The sequence below is a fragment of the Suillus discolor genome (assembly GCF_016758755.1).
Source record: "Suillus discolor strain FC423 chromosome Unknown F5147scaffold_63, whole genome shotgun sequence".
Classification (NCBI taxonomy): Eukaryota; Fungi; Basidiomycota; class Agaricomycetes; order Boletales; family Suillaceae; genus Suillus; species Suillus discolor.
Window position 1 is genome coordinate 243,587 of NW_024541310.1, and position 16,266 is coordinate 259,852.

Below are 16,266 nucleotides of genomic sequence, written 5' to 3' on the forward strand. Positions count from 1 at the left end.
AAAACATTGAAACGGACAATAAAAATGGTAGTATGATGACATTAGTGCTAGTAGTAGAGGCACCACCGACAAGACGGCACAACAAGATGGCGACAGCAACAAGACAGCAACAGCGTGGCAACTTGAATGAGAAAACAACCAAGGTACCAGCTAGTAGTAGTAGTAGTAGTCAGATTCAAGATGATAACAAGAGCGAAGAACATTACCTTTAGAAAATGAGGGCTCACTCATCCTCAGTTTGGTCATCCACCTCCATCCATGTGCCGCACCTCTTCATGGCAAGGTTGTGTGCGAGCTCTGCAATGCAGTAAATGGCAAGCGGCTGATAGATGTGATGTAAGCCCTGGTCTGCACGCCTGAATTGGTATCTGAAAACGCCAATGGAACACTACTCTCTTTACCCATTGACAGATTAATGTGCAGCAGGGTCTTGTTGTTTCGGCAGTTGCCAGCGGTGTCGATGTCGCTCAGAAGCATCTGCCCATTGGCAAAAAGTTTGATGGCATGTTCCATCCAAAACACAGGGTGAGTCAGCTGTATGAGGAGGAAAAAAATACATGCCACTGCTGTAATGAGAGCAAGAGCGCCCTTCGAGTGTCCCAGCAATGTGTTGTTTATTCCTGGCATGTTGACAGTGCCAGACGTGGCACATTTGTGCTGGACGAGGACCTGCACAAGGAGGTCAGACTGGAATGGTCTGGACATCTCTCTGTCCTCTGAGATGTCCCCGAACAAAAAGCAGAGATTTTCGAGCAAGCCCGATGCAAAATCTTGATGGTCCTGATCGGTGTCGAGGTCCTCCTGGGAGATCATGAAGTTTGCGAGTACAATGAGAGCCACATTGCTAATACTATTGTGCCACTTCGACAACCGCTGGAGGGTCTGCAAATAAAATGATCAGATTTACATCATGTGCGAAAAAAAATATACGAGGGCGATGACAGGCCCGTCTGCTGTAACCGTGTGTGGAATCTTGTCTTTGTAGACCGCGTCCCAGGCTGAGGGCCTGTGGGCCTGTCTGCTGTAACCATGTGTGGAATCTTGTCTTTGTAGACCGCGTCCAAGGCTGACTGCAAGATAGGACAGAGAATGTCATCTGATAGAGTCCATACTTCGTATAAATTGCCAACACAGCGAATGGCAGTAGGAATGAACTCCCTTGCCCACTTGTTTGCCATCTGACAACCCTTTGGAAGATGCTTCTTTCTGAATGCAGAACATGCAATTGCCTTGGAGAAGTGGCGATAGCAAGATGGGAACCAGTTATAGTAGTAGTGGATGATTCGGACTTCAGCCGTTTTGCCGGAGGGGCTTTGAGAGTGGTAGCAATGTTGGTCTGACAACTCGCAATCAGTTAAACATAGAATCAAGCAAACAAAACAAACCATAGATGTCAACCAGTGCATGGACACTGGTTCAGAAGTAGGTTCAGCCTTAGTTGTGATCATACGGTCATTAGTGACCTCCACGATTTCATCATCGGATGACAGCAACAATAAGCCGTCATCGCTCAGAAGAGGTGGCTGTTTCTGCTTCTGGCTTGCAGCCAGCAACTTGTAATCCACTGGGAAGATGGAGTGAGATGTGGGTTTTTGGGCAAGGGGTGGAGGTACAAGGTCAGAGTCATAATCCGTGGCCTGTAGCTCGTGACTGGCATTGGAATTGGACTTATAGTCCCCCAGGAAGGCAAGCTGTGGAGGAGGGGTGATATTGCCAATATCCAAATTCATGAAGATAATTTGGTCGCAGATATCACGGGGGACTTCTGCATGCTTGGCATCCTCAATTGGATCAGGTTCTGAGGTTGCACCACGAGGGAAAACATCGTCAAGAGCTTTGGACGTGATTTGCAGTTTTGGTTGGAACTACATCAAATTTGAATATCAATATGATCAGACTCACAGTTAAAGCCTTTTTGCCTGTGAAACCAGAAAGAGGTTTATTGAACAGCTCCTCGTCCTCGTCAACATCAGATGCATACAGGTTCGAGAAAGTAGACCCAGCATCGGGAATACTGATGGGTGTGGACGGAGGTGGACCATTGCTGCTGATAGTGTTCCCTCTTGTGAGCTTAGAGAAAGTAGTAGTACTGGTGGGTGCGAAGTAGCAACCTTGGACACGGAGGATGGCTTTGAGGCGTTTGCGGGAACAATCGATACCCACCCCGGGATACGTCCAGAATATGAAAATTGTTTGGGACTTGCAGTATCGATATCAGAATTAATTATTGCGATATTGAAGAAAAAAAGGGCAGTTTCAGTCAAAGGAGACTCATAGTTACTGTTAAGACAAACACTTACATATCCAATTGAAGCTTCTGAATGTTTGCGTCACGTGCCTTTGTTGATCCGTCGAATGACTCGATAACGACGCCAGTGTTTAACGCTTCAATCGCATCTCTCACCAGTGGTTTGGTGGTCTTTTTTCTCTGGGGTTTTGCTGCTACCGGCTCCTCCTCCAAGTCTTCATCACTCGCAGGATATTCAACATTAGCACCAGCTGCTAACTGTCTGGCTCTACCCTTTTGACCCTTGCCTTTGGCAACAACAGGCTTATCAGTGGCGACAATTTCTGCTCCTGCTTGCCCACCATCCATAGTCAAGTCGGGGGTCTTTGAGGTTTTTGCAGCCTTCCCCACTTGGCGTGCACGAGGACACTTAGGCTTAGGTGCGTCAACACGGGCATTATCTTGATCAGCCTGCATCTGTGCTTGCATAGTTGCAATACACTGATAACTTTCCTGCACAGCTTTATTACTTGCCTCCTTTGCCTCCTTTTCACGCTGTTCGTCAGCAGCCTTCTGAGCAGCGGTACGTCTCTTTCCCTGACTTTCAATCAAGATGCATCCCGGATGTTGAGTTTCATTCTTAGGTCAAGTTGCCATGCACTGTGTAACTGCGTTGGGCTGAGACATTGTGTCAATGGAGGGATTTGGAGGCTGAAGAAAGTTGGAGGCGATGGGTTACCGGGAGTTCAAGGCGAGTTTCATTACATTTTAAAATTTATGGTTGATAGCTGACTCTGAATAATTAACGAACCCTACTTAATAGTCTGATGTATTTGTCTATCTAACTAATGTGAGTCTACTGCGACTGACATAAACCTCCGGAGCATATTTGCCAGCACTTTTTTGGCAGAATAAAAAGACCCATGCCAAATTGAAATACCTTTAGTCTGGTGAGTATCAACATTTACTAAAACCTGTCCGTTGGTATATTGACGTGCACTGGGGATATTTCAGTTCTGGTGGTGAGGTGACAATACTCACCAAAACCTTTCTGATGGTGGGGTGCCATTCGCGGATGTTCACCAAAACCTTTCCAGTGGCCCGGCAATGTAAAGTTCACCAAAAATTTCTGGTGGTGCGGTTACATAACTGTCCATGTTACCAGAACTTAGCCGCCCATCGCCAAAACGAGCAGAGTCTGGATCCGATATTAGAGGCCATTGTTGAACCCTGAATATTTCCCTAGTCTCTGAAATCTTTTGCTAGCCATACACTGTATCAACCCGCACTCCTCATACCATGCCTGGAATTCGCCCTACTCATTGTTCCCTTCAGTTTCCATGTTTATCTCCAGGCTGTATGTGCTGGTTTCGAAACGCCTCAAGCCGCACTCAACACATGCATGCGTGCCATCTAGTTGCACTCGCTCAAGATTTTCTACCAACACCGCCTCAGTCGCCACCTCCTCCTGATTTTCTACCAACTCCACCTCAGTCGCCACCTCCTCCTGATTTCTTGCCACCTCCTCCTGATTTCTCGCCACCCCCACCTGATGTCGTACCATTGGATGATGATGAGGATCCAGAGTCAGAATTTATGGACGTGAGTGGGCGTTACTATCGTACGTATCATTCGCTCATCAATGGTAAGTTCCTTTCAATCAGTGCCCTTTCATGAATCGTGACTCAGACACGCTCTTAGGACTGCCATGCACAGCTGACAGTGTATTTCTACCGCCCAGTACACCACCAACTCCTGCTCCACTGAAGTCTCCTCATGACTGGAGTCTGTATCGCAGTGATGTTGAGTTTTCAATGGCAGAGTTTACCCTCAAGCAATGCCATATGTCTAACAAAGCTTCGGGCATACTATTCGACTTGATGGCTGCGCAGCTATTAAAACACAACGACTCCCCTCCATTTGTGGACCACAAGGATTTGCACAAGGTCATTGATGCTACACAGCTTGGCAATGTCCCTTGACAATGTCTCTTGGTTCAATACACAGGGGAACACCCTGAGCACGATACTCCTCTGTGGATGGGCAAAGACTATGAAGTTTGGTACAGAGACCCCTGTGTGATGGCACACAACATGTTGGCCAATACCACCTACAAGGGTGAGATTGACTATGCGCCATTTCGAGAGTATGATTCATCAGATGATACACGCCGATGGAAAGACTTTATGTCTGGAGACTGGGCATGGCAACAAGCCGTATGTATTCGATGCATTTCTTATAACTCGGGGCATACCAACATTTATCAGGACAAGTTATCGAAGGATCCGAACACACATGGATCAATGTTCATCCCAATAATCCTTGGGAGTGACAAGACCACTGTATCTGTGGGCACGGGTAATAACAAATATTACCCCTTGTATGCCTCGATCGGCAATGTGCACAACAATGTGCGACGCGCTCATCATGATGCTCTCGTTATCATTGGTTTCCTCTCTATACCGAAAAGTATGTGTATTAATGTTTAAAATTGTGTTCTTCATCTGATCTATAGCGCAGCTACAAGGAAATATGCTCACGGCGATTCATTTCATCTATTTTGCTGCCAGCTTTTTCACTGCTTGCTATCTGCAATTCTTTCCACCCTGAAGCCTGCGATGACCGAGTACGAGGTCCTGTGTTGTGCAGATGGTCATTTTCAACGCATTATATTTGGCCTAGGACCTTATATAGCTGACTATGAGGAGCAACTGGTGCTATCTTGTACCGTCAAAAACTGGTGCCTGAAGTGAGCTCTTTCTTAATTCTACTCAACTTTTACTGACAATGTTTGTAGATGTCTTGCACATTGGGGTGACCTGGATAATGGTGGTATCCCACGCACTCGAGAGCATACAGATCTCCTCGTACGTGAAAACATAGACTCAGATACATTGTGGCATGAATTTTGTATCGTTAGCGTTCTCGTCGTGAGTGATACTACCCACTCTCAAATTATGTACTTATTTATTTTGTACAGCCATTCACAAATAATTCTCCCTGAGCCAACATTCATCAGTTGATATCCTTTGATCTCCTCCACCAGCTAGTCAAAGGCACTTTCAAGGATCATCTTGTGGATTGGGTACTAAAGTATCTCAAACTTATGCATGGGACCAAACTAGGAGAAGAGATCATGAGTGACATAGATCACAGGTACGTGACCTCACTCCGTCATTCACTGGTCTATGGTAATTTCCTGACGGCTGCGGCTTCAAACAGTGGATGGGTAACAATTCCAAGGCCCTCATGAAGGTTTTCATTCCGGCTATTGAAGGCCATGTACCTCAAGATATGGTGCGCGCGTTTTGCGTGCTTTTAGAATTTTGTTATATTGCACGACGCAATGTAATTACCGAAGCCTCTCTGGTTCAACTCAGTGATGTGCTCACTAGGTTCCACCACTACTGCCAGATTTTCGAAACCACAGGCACAGTCCCTCACTTCTCATTACCTCGTCAACACTCAATGATCCACTATGCGGACATGATCTGGTTGTTTGGTGCGCCAAATGGATTATGTTTGTCGATCACGGAATCCAAACACATCAAGGCGGTGAAGGAACCTTGGTGGTGGTCTAACAAGCACAACGCCCTTGGTCAAATGCTATTGACTAACCAATGGCTTGATAAACTCGCAGCAAGTTGCTGGGACTTTGCTGCTCGTGGGATGCTCGTTGGCTCTGTGTTATCAAGAGCCGTGGCTGCTCTCGGTAAGTTTTCATACTTAATCAGATCATTTTACTTACTTAATATGCAGCTGTCGGCCCTGAAGATGAGCCAAACACCCCGGTGATCGCACCAGAAGTGGAAGGTGAGGTTGATGAGGGTGAAGCTGTTGATGGCCCATTTAAGCTCACTTTTGTGCAGCTGGCAAAGACACCTTGTAAGGCAAGGACACCTCGCAAGTAATGCTCTAGTTAATTTTGATACTCATTAAGGTTTTAATAGAACAAAATTGCATACGGACTGTAGCAGAACTAGCGGATGAGGTCGACGTACCTCACCTGCGACACTTTATCCGGTACTTTCTGTTCTCTCAACTCTTCCTGAACGATCCCCGCAACCCGGAGGATGTCCCTGCTGCTAGCTGTCCTCGGCATGAAGGTGGACTTTATGTCTTCAATTCTGCAGCCGCAACATTCTATGCCCCAAGTGATCCCAGTGGCATCGGCGGCATGCAACACGAACAGATCCAAGCTTGTCCACTCTGGCGGAACGTCTCTCCCCATAATGATTGTGTGTTTGTCAACACCAATTCAGACCTTGAAGGGATGAAAGGGCTCAAAGTTGCAAGAGCCAAATGTTTTTGTTCTTTCAAGTTTGATTGGGTCACATATCCATGTGCCCTTGTTCAGTGGTTCGACAAGGTCAGTGACTGTGCAGACGAGGATACTGGCATGTGGATAGTCTGTCCAAGTGTTTATGACGACGGCACCCCAAACTTCGCCATCATCCATATCGACACAGTTTACCATGCAGCACACTTAATCCCTGTCTATGGTCCCGACTTCATCGCTGATGACATCAAGTACTTTCATTCTTATGATGCATTTCGCTCATTCTATGTTAATAAATTTGCTGATCACCATGCCTTCGAGATCGCGTCGTGATCGCCAAACTTCGAGGAGATTGAGACAAAGACAAAGACTACTAACGGCCGACGCCCCCACTGCACAACCAGACGATACAATGGGTGACGTCGTCATGTGGTACGACAAATATAACAATGGCGAGAATGAAGAAACGGATGACGGGTGACGTCGTCATGCGGTGTGATGAATATAATAATGGCAAGAATGAAGAAATAGCCAACACTCCCATTGCACAACCAGATGATACGGAAGGTGATGTCGCCATGCGCTACGACGAATACAACAAGAGATACTAACTAGCGACTCTCGTCAGCAGCAGCAACAACAACTACAGCCATCCACTCCTGATCCGTTCCCAGCCTCACAAATTCCATCCATCCATTCTCGTTTGAATGATTCTAATACCAATGTGAGTTAGTCATTTGTTTATCAAAATATATTGACTCACCTCCAGTCCACCGGCACACAGCTTCACGCCAAGTCATGAACACTTGCAAGCGTCTTTTCATCCAGGCACCCACAAAGTGCCCTCATCGCCCTCCAAATCCCAACCCCCAAACTCCTGATCACTCCCAGGCCTCTCCCTTCAACTCCTGGTCCCCTTGCTTTGTTGCGTCTTCCTCGCGTGTAGTAGACATTAGTGTCTACTACAACGCGTCTCTGATCTTCTCCAAACTGGACTAAGTGTTACGAGCGATTGCATCCATTCGCACACAAGACGCAGCACTCACCATTTGTGTGAGGTTCATTGTTTGATGATCAGAGTAAGTGTTTGCTACTAGTGAATGATACCAGTGGGCTGAAGATAGACTTTTTTCAGCCGCTGAACTTTTGTCACGCTGCTCGTTGTCGAGCACAGCGAGGAACTTAGTATCATTACTCATTTGTAGCTACTTAATTCAATTGTATACAATGTTTTCACTTTTTCTCGCTTTCACTACTTAACTGCTTGACTGCACTTGTAAGTGCTTGGAAAAAAATAGTGACAAGTGACTAAGCACAACTAAACAGCGGCATGTCAAACATTTTCATGACAAGTGACGAAAAAGCACATTAAAGCATGTTAAGCATTGTGCGAATTTACTGATGTACATTGCAACACACATGCTATCTCATGCAGCCTTGTTGGCCATGCACTTCACTCCAGGCTCCAGCTGACCACCTTCTTTCTGTTGGTAGACAACACTATGGTCCACACTTTAATTTCTCCATCCTGCAACTCCTGCCAGCCGTCTCTTATCTGTTTCCCACTCTTCAAGTTCCATACTCGCAGTGAGATGCTGTCATGCTTCCTGTCACGAATGGCTGCTCATCAAGTCATTGCTGAATGCCCTGGTGTCCATTGTGATGTAAGTTCATCAGGTCAAGCACAGCGCCTGTGTGCAGCTTTTGGAGGATGGGTTGATGTTCCTGTGTGTGGATGTTGAGAGCAAGCAACTGTGTGGATGCATGTCTGGCCTCCTCTTTCCATCCACAATGAGTCGCAGCTGCGTATAGACACAGAGGCTGGTCTAGAGCGGGGGTGACATAATAAGCAGGCGTATGAGCGGCATAGGCCCTGGCATATCATATTTTTCTGCGGCGAATAACAGTGCATCAACCTCATCATGCAATATGAGCGGATTGGTTGGCAGACTGCAAATTATAAGTAGAGGACTCTAGTGTGTGTGAGTCCTCATCTAGATTGATGACCTCAGGGTGATTTGGAAGAGGGTTTTGTTGAGGAGGGATTGGAACCAGCCTGATGTCATCTTGAGCATCCATGAGTGGATATGGAACAGAGTATGATCTTTGGCACCCAGCACAACATCAGCATCTAGAAAAGAGAATGACTGGTGGAAGGTGCTGCCATAATGACTAAGGACGTATCAGGAATGGACTCGTTTCACCATTGTGACTGCCAGTGTAATCAAGTGAGATGAGCTGACTAGAGCAGAACTTCAGTACTTTGCTTCTTTCAATATCAAATGGCCTGACTTGGTGGTACCATGCAGATCTTGCAATTGGGGTTTCTCAGGCTCATTGAGGCCCAAGGGTACTAGCTGAGCTGCTGATACATGGTCACATGTTCACTTGAGCATTGTTACATTCTCAACCTCATTCTCGACTGCCGCGATCCATCATCAAAATACATTCATGAAACATACACGTAGGTCAAAACTGCATTCTGAGGCACGCAGGTGAGTCATGAGGTTGATCCTGGTTTCACAATGACCTGCTCATGCTCACTTTGCAGATTCCCTACTCAAGCTGCGGCTCAGGCCAGAGCCGGGCCAAAGCCAGCCATCATTTGCAGCTTTGGCCCAGCTTGGATTTTTTTGCAGGCCAGAGCTGTCTGAAGCCAGGCCAAAGCCACAGCTTTTGGGCAATCTTCAACTCGAGCATCAATATATTATAGCTCCCATCAAACCCTGCAATATCTGACCAGTTTCTACTTGCAGACCATCAACCGGCCGTTCATGTAGTCCTCTTGTCTATGCTCAAATTGTTACTGTACGATGCCAACATCAGCAACATCCTCACATGTTCCACATATCCCAAGTATGAGACTCCACCGTCAGGGAACTAGCATTCTCGAGAGGCACCAGGAGGTTCTAACACCTTCCAGGATGCATTGCAAGGAAGTCTTAATGTCTCCCATGATGCACTGCAAAGAGGTCTCAACGTCTTGCATGGTCCTAGATCTACCAGGGGAGGGACTTCTGTGATGCTCGTAGAATGTCCTACAGACTTATATTCTTGTATTCCTAATATTAAATACAAAGTTCTTGCTGTGTTCCATGTCGAGGTCAAATACAAACAGCTCATGGGGTGTGAGACCAAGCTGCAGCACCTCTAAAACATGTGCGAAGCAACTGAAACACACCTAAATAAAACATTGTCACTGATCAAATGAACTCCTAGCTGGAGGTTCTATGAAACACACCACGGTCCTCTTGAATAAGCTCCTTCTCGCTGGAGGCTCTACAACAGTCCTGAACAGGAACTAAGGGGAGGCCTCCCTGTGGAGGTGGGCTTTCAGGCAGGTTACTGCCTACAATGAAACCTACCCTGAAAGGCCTTCAGTACCTTTTCCAAGTGGTGCCAAGGGTGGTAACCCACTGGCCAGGCCTTGCAAGATACTAGGAAGGTTTTCATGACTGTCGGAATCAGAGTCTGATGAAAGGCCTAGTGCTATGAAAGGATCTTCACTATTGGAATTATCCCTTTTGCGCTCATCAGCCTCGCATTGCATTGCAAATGCATGAAGGCCAACACAAGCGGCAACCCAGTATGTAGCAAACTGGTGAGATTTCTTGTCCTTGATTCTTACCCGAAGACCTTTTAGCAACTGAAAATGTCCCTTCAGAAACCCAATAGCATGCTTTGACCAAATCTGCACCATCGACACATGATTGTTGAACATTTTGTTTTGTTTTTGTGTGAGGTCTTTCTTGGGTTTCTTGTATGGAGCAATGACCCATGTATGTAACTGACTGATGTAAGTTTCTGCTGTAGTACACCTAGTGCTGGAGGAAGAATTGTTTGCGGGCATTTGTGTTGGCATAACCGGCAGAAGCGGCAGAACCACCACTTCTGCCACTTGGCAAAATTTTCAAAGCACTACAAGCTATTCTATGACAATATGTTACTAGGAAACACCGTTTGACGACATCAGCACATCCGCATCCCACTGTCCGTCATTGTGTGAGGTGTGTTCAATTACCATGATCTCATCATCAACAGATTTTGGTGCAAGACCTTGATCAACATGCTCCAATGACGCGAAATCATAAACCTGGCCCTCCAACACCTCATTTCCATCAATCAGCTCTCGTTCAAACATGTCTTTCTCACATTCCAGTAGTGCAAATGCTGCATCAATCTCATTGAGTGATATGGATTCAGGACCTGCAAGATTGTCGTCAATATTCTGTCGTGATGATTGTCTATGTACTAGTACAGGCTGTACAACAAAAAATTTCTTAAATCTACAGGTAATGAAGTTCAGTTGCTCTGACTGATCAGAAAAGGTTACTATGGCCAAATAAGGTGGTGAAAGTTATTGAAACATCTTTCACTGTGATCCCCAGTGGTTTGTCATTCTGCCAGATTCTGCCCACAGAATTCTGCCCACAACACTAAGTACACCACATCAACAGACAACTTACCAGATATGCAGAGTCTGCCCAGACAAATTCTCCGCGCAACATGCGCACACATTCCTGTGCTTCACAATGTATATGCACGTGCACTTTCCTGCACTTGAGCGCCCTAGTATAGTGCCAGCCATCCAGAAACATCCATCCACTGTCCACCAAGCTCTCTAGTGCATATATTTCCATTTCTCTTATTTGCATATTGTTCCACCTTTATTTTATCATGGACCCTTACTTACATATATCTTTACATACCTTATTCGGTAGCGCTTCGGCTCCACATGACAGTGCTTAGGCATCATATGTAAGCGCCAGCAGTACATACTATTAGAAACTGACTGAACCCCCAAGTACTCACTACCCAGTTCTCTAGAAAGTTGCAGTAGCAATCTATTCTCTGACATCCATCTATCTCACCTTGTACTCACATCTCTTGTCTTGCATCATATCATCATTTAAGCAAACTCGCTCTTAGTCTCTCTCATTTCTGCATATATGCACGCACTTTCCTGCGCTTCGCGCACCTGCACTTTCTCGCACCTTGCATTGGCCAACCAGTAGCGCCTTCAGTGCATACTTCTAGATCCTTGCTGCACTCACTTCCCCTTTAGGGTTGAACACACTTGTTGTCTCAAGTATAGCAGACTAGGCAATGCGTGACCTTACAACATTTATAGATACAGTCAGGAGTCTTGTTCGTGCCTCACTGTATTGTTGAACCTTCATCACTGGATGAGTTACCACTATTGTCTTCATCTTCAGAGGTGGAGCTTTGGATATGGAGGTGCCTGAGTCAGCGTTTGAGTCGGACAATGAGAATAATGGTAGGCTTTCTGACTTGGAGCTCAACAATTGACATGAGTCGGTGTTTGAGTCAGACAACAAGAACGATGGTAGGCTTTCTGACTCAGAGCTTGATTGACATGGTAGAGAGGGAGCTTGATGAGATCCTAACACAGCTAGCAAAGTACGCCGGCTTCACACAGCATGACATCTAGCACATTTAAATTGAGCAATGCAATACCTGATAAAGGCACTGAGTAATTTTTCAACCCATCACTGTCTAGGTGTGAAACAGGGCATTATCGCCAGTGTATTTGAAGCCTGAGACGGAGAACAGTAGTAGACAAGTTGAATATAATTACATAATAAATGTGTTTAAAGGGAGCAGAATCGTGTAGTTGAATTGGGGGTGGTCAAAGTTAACTATGATTCAAGGACGATCTAAAATTTTGAATTGGCCTCTGAATCACAATTTGGATCAAGCGTAAATCACCAACTCTGACTTCCCCTATCTCTACTAGCTTGCCTGAAAGGGAAGACAAAAATATACCTGCACGCACTGTGCCCACTGGTGCTGACCCTACTGCACACACTGACAATGATCCTTGGAATGAGACAGAATACTTTGACCCTGCATGTGAGGTGGATGATGCCTTTGGAGTGCCTGAGGTACTAACAGCTGAAAAGAAACACTAGAGAACTGCAGGAGTAAGTCTCCAGTGTTATGAAGAAGCTGTATCTAATCTCAGAACATATAGGACAATCTCATGTCTTTTTGGCTACCAGAACGTCAAACATATGTGGATGAATTTATACGAGTGGAAAGAAGAAGTCAGGGTGCAGACATCCAATGCAAGTGTGGTAGCCATGATGCGGTTTTCCGCTGTCAAGATTGTTTCTCTGTCGAGCTTACATGAAAGACTTTTTCAGCAAGAAAAAATTGTAAAAAAGGTTTAAATGGACCAAAATTAGAGGTTTATTTAAACCTTTTCTTACAAATTTTCAACATTTTTCTTGTCAAAAAGTCTTTCATGCTTCCAGTGATTACCAAAAGTTGTGGTTAATTTGGTGGGTGCAAAATTATTGCAGAGTAATGAAATATGTGCAATGGGGATTCTGCATGTCTGCAGAACCATTCAATATGGGGATCCATAATTGCCACTCAAGTGCATATTGCCCCCTCACCACCAGAGACACAATAGACAAAGGGACTTTGCATTGGGAGTTCATACCAAAGAAGATGGTCGGGAAAACCACTGTGACATGCGACAACATGGCAACCATAATCTGGCATTTTGGGAGTTAGGGCTGCATAGAAGAAGGAGATGAAAATGTGGAAACATATATTGTGGAAGCAGTGTGAGGGAGGAAAAATCACATTAGTGAAGTGAATTTGTAACTTGACAGGTGACAGATAGAATCAATATGAGTAGCCCGTTGGCCTAGTGGGACTCTTACCATCACATCTGATGTACACAACTTTACATTCCATTACAGCATTTTTTTTCATTCTGGGACACAAAATGCTGTAATCCCATGGACTCCCATGTGATGGTTGGGTCTCTTTGGAAGAAGGTGATGAAAGTGTTGAGACATATATTGCAGTAGCGAACATATGAATTCACAATAATGAGGAAAAGAGAGCACAATGTAAATGGAGTATCTCCGAATATGATAGAATCACCATTGAAAGTCAAGCAAAGAGAGACATAGAGGTAAAGGTGAGGTCCTAGGATGCCTGGAGGGCCATGGTATTTTAAAGTCCAGTCCGGTTTTTTGACCCTATTTGGAGGCAACTGGACCAGGACCAATATTTTCAGTCTTTTGCAGTCCTGCAACTGGTTTTAAACCAGTCCATGAGTGGACCAGTCTGCAACTAGTTTGGACCCAAAGACTGCATCAATACGAACATTTTGAGTTTCTTATCTTGTCAAACAGGTAAGATTTGAGCAAGTTATGAGCATTACAGACAGGCTCGTATGAATTTTACAAGTAATTATTGAAATGCTCATAACTTTCCCAAATCTTGACCATTTTTCATGATCCAACCAGTGATAAATGCGCCTCAATTAGCACAATCATACAGTAATAGAGAGGGTAGGGTTAGGATTACAAAAGAACAGTTGCAACCAGTTTTAATCATTTTTTGTTTTTGGGCTGATAGGAGGCAACTGAAACTGCAGTCCAGTCCAGCAACTGGACTTTAAAACACTATCTCTCCAAAATACTTTCCTAACATTGCACAAATATTTGCTACATTACCTAATACTATTGGTCATATGACTATATCTTCCAATAATTCTTTGGCCCAGGTGTTTCCTGGTTTGTTTGGTAGGCTGTTGGTAGGCTGGATAGGGGTCTGGAAAGATAGGGGTCTGGAAATTTCCAGCTGAGTTTGAAATGTGCAAATAACATTCAGCACCATGGATGTTGTACCTACCCCTAGCCTCACACCCATACTTCTAATTCACCCATTTCAACTTCTGATACATTCATGTCACCCAAGGATCAGTCTTTCCCAGAACAACTTGCCTGTGTGCTCAATGACACCTTTTCACAAAATGGCTCATTATTCTGTGGAGTTAACCAGTCACCTCAGCCACATGGCTTGTCAGCATCCTTATATCTACCAACACCAGCACCTACTCCTCCTATCCAAAATGAGGGCCAATCTTCCAAGTCTGAAGTTAATGTTGGTCAAGAGGATGAGGAGAATAGGGTAAGGATATTTGCATGTTTGAACAAGTTGACATGTTAATCCATCATTTAGCCATAAGCTCAACCCCTATTCCTAATGGTGCCATTCATGATTCCTATACTCTCACTCCTTGCCATGACACCCATACTCTAACCATTGAACACTTATAATGTCTATGATTGTCTTATTCTTGGAAACCTCAAAAGCACAAAAAAATGGGAGCCATTGTGTTAATTCTGTGTATTTGTATATGGTTTGTGTTTTTGTCTTGTGTTTCCTAACTTTGTAACTGTATATATGTTTGCATTTTGTTTTGTGTCTGCTAGTCATGTATTTGTATCAGGGTTGTAAAATGTATTTGTATTGGACAGAACTTGGGTCTGGAACAAGTTCAGCAGGGCTAGTTCCCCATTTACCTTGAGAATATAAAAATAAAAGTTGCAAGTCAGGGAATAATCAGATCAAGGAGTAGATGGAATGAGTGGGTAGCTGCATTCAAGAGCTTCAAAATGAGTATAGGGTCTCTATGGGTCCAATGAGAGGATGGCTGAAGACAAATGGAGAAATATGCAAAAGTGCGAAAATGAAGTAGGAGGAAGGGGTAGGTAATAGGGAAAGAGTGGCAGGTGATATCAGGAAGTTTAATGGGGACAAAGATAGAGCCGCTGAGGGATGATAGACCACCACAAAAGCGAAATGAAATAAGCCTTGGTACCTCCAGGAAAACCTTATCTCTCCTCAACCTCTCAAAAACACAAAAATGACTATATCTCAATAACCTCTGCTCCAAATCGAACAAATGAGGAGGGGGAGGAGAAGAATCTGAAAATAGAGGAAGGAGTGACTGTGGTTGGGTAAAAGGGAAGAGTATTGAGGAATGGGGTAGAGGAAACACCCCTGGGTGAGCAGAGAGCCTAAAACAAGAAACCCTTGCAGTAGGCTCCAGTTGTGAAAATAACAATCTTGCTGGATGGCAAGAAAATGTCAGGTCAAGCTATGCCTAGGTGCTATGTCTAAACAGACATGTGTGACCCTAAAGGGATACAGTTGTCACCAGCTAACAATATCTGTACCTGGCGCCGGCAATGTCCACCCTTCGAGCTTGCTGTGCACAACAGCAAGCTCAATGTTCTTGCTCGTTTCTAGGTCATTTCTCAGCGCATTTTTTATACTATAGAGAAAAGAGTAAGCACAATCGAATCATGTATACACACATATTACAGTGACCTATCTCTGTATAATACGAGGGAATGGACATGCATAATATCCCATATGATACGGGCCAGCAGACCATGGGCCCATGATAAAAATATCCTCGGCTATGACAGATGGGCCGGGAGGCAAATTATTCCCAATGGAGGTGGGTGGGCCCATGCAGGGAATATATAGATTAGATGAGTGGGCCGATGTACATCAATATTAGGTAGACGGGTGGGCCGAGGTAGTTGGATATTATGCAGATGGGTGTATTAAGGTAGATGTGTATGAGATAGATGGGTAGGTACTTGTTATCACATTCACGGGTGGGCCCAGACACATATTAAATTAGACGGGTGGGCCGAGGGTATTATAAAATATTGTATTAGATGGGTGGGCCGAGGGTGGTATAAAATATAGATGGGTGGGCCCATGTGTATCATAATTGTAGACATGATGGAGCTGAGGTAGTTGTACATCAACCAAATCAGAGGAGGTAATAAATCAAAGTTACCAAGTTCCCAGAGCAGCAGGTGATCTCCTGACATGACCTTTGATGGTGCACAGGTTGTCTTGCAAAATTTGGAATCTGGGGTGTGAAGCTTGTGTTGCCCTACAAGAAACCAAG

The 16,266-nt window shown here is 44.8% G+C and overlaps 3 protein-coding genes across 3 annotated transcripts; 2 read left to right on the plus strand and 1 right to left on the minus strand.

Annotated features, from left to right (window-relative positions):
- Positions 1-223: 223 nt before the first annotated feature.
- F5147DRAFT_656235 (uncharacterized protein) lies at positions 224-2,914 on the minus strand (the record flags this gene model as incomplete). Its single annotated transcript, XM_041434090.1, has 9 exons — positions 224-348; positions 402-882; positions 931-1,070; positions 1,168-1,336; positions 1,386-1,865; positions 1,903-2,070; positions 2,112-2,199; positions 2,301-2,828; positions 2,889-2,914. 9 exons carry the CDS (start codon positions 2,912-2,914, stop codon positions 224-226), a joined length of 2,205 nt encoding a protein of 734 aa, XP_041288757.1.
- A 711-nt stretch (positions 2,915-3,625) lies between these two features.
- Positions 3,626-6,839, plus strand: F5147DRAFT_747415 (uncharacterized protein; the record flags this gene model as incomplete). The annotated part of the gene is made up of 8 exons (XM_041439947.1): positions 3,626-3,872; positions 4,235-4,696; positions 4,748-4,976; positions 5,025-5,157; positions 5,247-5,387; positions 5,450-5,939; positions 6,178-6,465; positions 6,490-6,839. The coding sequence occupies 8 exons, from the start codon at positions 3,626-3,628 to the stop codon at positions 6,837-6,839; spliced, it is 2,340 nt and encodes a 779-aa protein (XP_041288758.1).
- A 116-nt stretch (positions 6,840-6,955) lies between these two features.
- Positions 6,956-7,505, plus strand: F5147DRAFT_777864 (uncharacterized protein; the record flags this gene model as incomplete). The annotated part of the gene is made up of 3 exons (XM_041442042.1): positions 6,956-7,078; positions 7,135-7,234; positions 7,276-7,505. 3 exons carry the CDS (start codon positions 6,956-6,958, stop codon positions 7,503-7,505), a joined length of 453 nt encoding a protein of 150 aa, XP_041288759.1.
- Positions 7,506-16,266: the final 8,761 nt, after the last annotated feature.